We start from the raw sequence: 2,632 nt of genomic DNA on the forward strand, positions 1-2,632 counted from the left end.
AACGACCTGAGAACTTTCTGGGATTCCTGATACTTCAAGATGTACAAGGGCTTAAATGCTATAGCAGGGTGATGTGTGCATACACCTGAGCCTTCACTGGGGGTTCATGTTCCTCTCCCCCACAAAGCACCAAAGAGCTCCTTTGTGCAAGCAGACCAGTACCACCAAAAAGCCAGGACTGAGATTTGGAGTATCACTAACATTTTGACATCCCACTTCAGCCTCACTCAAAACGCACATAAGCCCTCCCTGAAGAGGAAGGAGCTATGCAGGAACACACAAAACACGCAACAAAAGCCACACACAAGCAACAAAAGCCAATCCCATGTTAAGCCATGCTCATCAGAAAGAACTTGTCAGGAATAGACTGACTCGAGCACTCCATAAGAGACAGAGAAGGTTAGAGACCACCGGGGTAGGTCACACCTACCACAGCAGTATTTGCTGCCACTGACCTGCTCCCAAGCACTTGCACGGCTGACCCGCTGCATCAGCGAGGAACGATGGAGGGACGCCTGGGCACACTGCGGGCACTTCAAGGGTCAAGAGAAGGGAAGCACCTGCATTTGTGGGGTTGTCTAAAACCAGCCCCTCAATTTTTCCAAGTAAAACCAGCTCCACTGTCAGTTTCTTGAAAAAACTTGGGGTTTATTGATTTAAACTGCAAACAGTCATTACAAAAGAGATTCTCTTTTAAATAAACTCACACAAAGAGGAAGAAAAAGCAGTGTAGCGAACAGTAACAGGGGGAAAAAAAAATTACATTCATTATTCTCTTTGTGCCAGTCCCATTCACCTTGGCAAGGAAAACTCCAAACTTGGAATACAGAAATGCAAAGACAAACTGTATTTGGAATGTCTTCAGATAGGCACTTTGAGCCCAAGGCTTTTCTCCTTGAAGAATCTATACAATAAGAGGAAGAAAAAGGTCTTCCTTCCACGTTGTCTCGCAACAGAGCTCAGGTATGTACATTCTAAAGCCCAGGTAGGCAAGACCCGGGAGAGGAGAAGAGAAGGAGAAGAGAAAAGGCAAAGATGCACAACAACTCCATTTGCAGTCCAACACAAAAAAAGGGGGAGGGAGTTCTAAAATAAATAATCCAAACACAGTTTTTGCATTTTTTTAAATTAATTTTTCATTTTTTAAAATAAAATAACCAAAAAAGTGTAAAGTTACAAAAAATGTCATTGTAGTATAATATATTAAACTGTGGGGAAAAAAGGAAAAAAGACACTTCACAATCTTAAGATTAATATGGAAGATCATAATTTAAACATAAAAGAATATATTCTATGGATTCATCATCCTGATAAATATGAACAAAATTAAAAAGCAAAGGTTTTGGCAATAAATACGTTTTGATAAGTTAAATAAGCTTTTTATATTGTTGTGCAGTGACAAGCAAAATTTGCTCTCCAATTTCTGAAAAGTTATACAAAATTAAAAACCCAGAAAAAAATAATAAAAAGCTTGGCGTGAGTGCTCTAAGATAGATCTAAAGTACTCTAGAGCAAAACCATTAAAGCTATGTCTACTGGAACTTTGTTTACACAAACTTGTGTGTGTGGAATGACTTCTGTTAGCCCCACCCCTCCATTTCTTTATTTGTTTTAAGATGTCACATGTATACATGGGGAACTTTTAGCACCAAAATCAAGTCTCTCATAGTCCATCTGTTTTTTGCTTTTCTTTTGTTTTCTTCCTCCCAGTCGAAGTCCCACTCATGCTACAATCTTTGTCCGTTCTCAGCTTTTCTTCCTGCAGACCTGAGCGGATCCAGGCAAGATTTAGTCTTTTAAGGGGAGGGGAGAAAAGAGGGCTGGATGTTAACAGTTGCTCACATGCCTGCAGCCTAGCAGAAACTGGCCAGTCGGGAAGGGACTGGGAGAGGGCGATGCAGTACGTGGCCAGTGGAGGGAGCCGGATTCGGACACTTCCTGCACATCTGGAAATGCACAGAGCTGCTGGTGCCCTCTGCAGCTGGAGAGGTAATACAGTCACAGTGAAAAGTGTTAAAAGGCACTAATTTTGTAAACGTTATTGCTTCTCATCGTAATTTTGGCACTTAAGGTTTAAGCCAGTGGGTATCAGGCAGGCACGTGGACATGTTAACATCCAGCTTGGGCTATTGGGGACAAGGTGGGGGGAGTTCAGCTTAACATTGTAATAGAGGTGGGGAGGGGCAAGAGTAAACCCCAGATTAGTCGTCGGAGATGGAGAGTCTGCTGAAGATGGGAAGACGTCTTGAGGTGTCCAGGATAGGGGAATCTGAGCCGCTGTGGCTGCTGCTGGAGCTGCTCAGATAGCCCTCCTGGTCAGAGAGGGAGTCCTGAGGACTGGGTGGCGAGTCAAACATGTTGGGGGACTCGGACATGGGCCTGAACAAGAAGGTGGTGGGGGAGTTCCCGCTGGGCACCTGCACCCCCATGCTGGGGGCAAAGAGACTGACCAGCTCCTGGCTGGAGAAGGTGAAAGGGTTGCTGGCGCAGTCAGGCAAGGTGGGGGAGCCCAGCAGGTCGTCGGCGCTCAGCATGGGCGGTGGCGTGATGGAAGTGGGGCTGTCCAGCAGCCCGCTGGCAGCAGTGCTGGGGAAGCAGGGGAAGCTGAAGCTGTGCTGCAGGCGGGGTCTGT

The 2,632-nt window shown here is 45.4% G+C and overlaps 1 protein-coding gene across 1 annotated transcript in view; it reads right to left on the bottom strand.

Annotated features, from left to right (window-relative positions):
* Positions 1-627: 627 nt before the first annotated feature.
* Positions 628-2,632, bottom strand: part of ZFP36L1 (ZFP36 ring finger protein like 1) — a gene marked incomplete at its 5' end in the record, with an annotated part of 2,217 nt that continues 212 nt past the window's right edge. The window contains 1 exon segment of the mRNA XM_031064796.1: positions 628-2,632. This exon segment is cut by the window's right edge and continues 62 nt beyond it. Within this exon segment, the coding sequence (XP_030920656.1) occupies positions 2,202-2,632 (431 nt within the window).

The sequence above is a fragment of the Geospiza fortis genome, unplaced genomic scaffold (genome assembly GCF_000277835.1).
Source record: "Geospiza fortis unplaced genomic scaffold, GeoFor_1.0 scaffold54, whole genome shotgun sequence".
NCBI lineage: Eukaryota > Metazoa > Chordata > Aves > Passeriformes > Thraupidae > Geospiza > Geospiza fortis.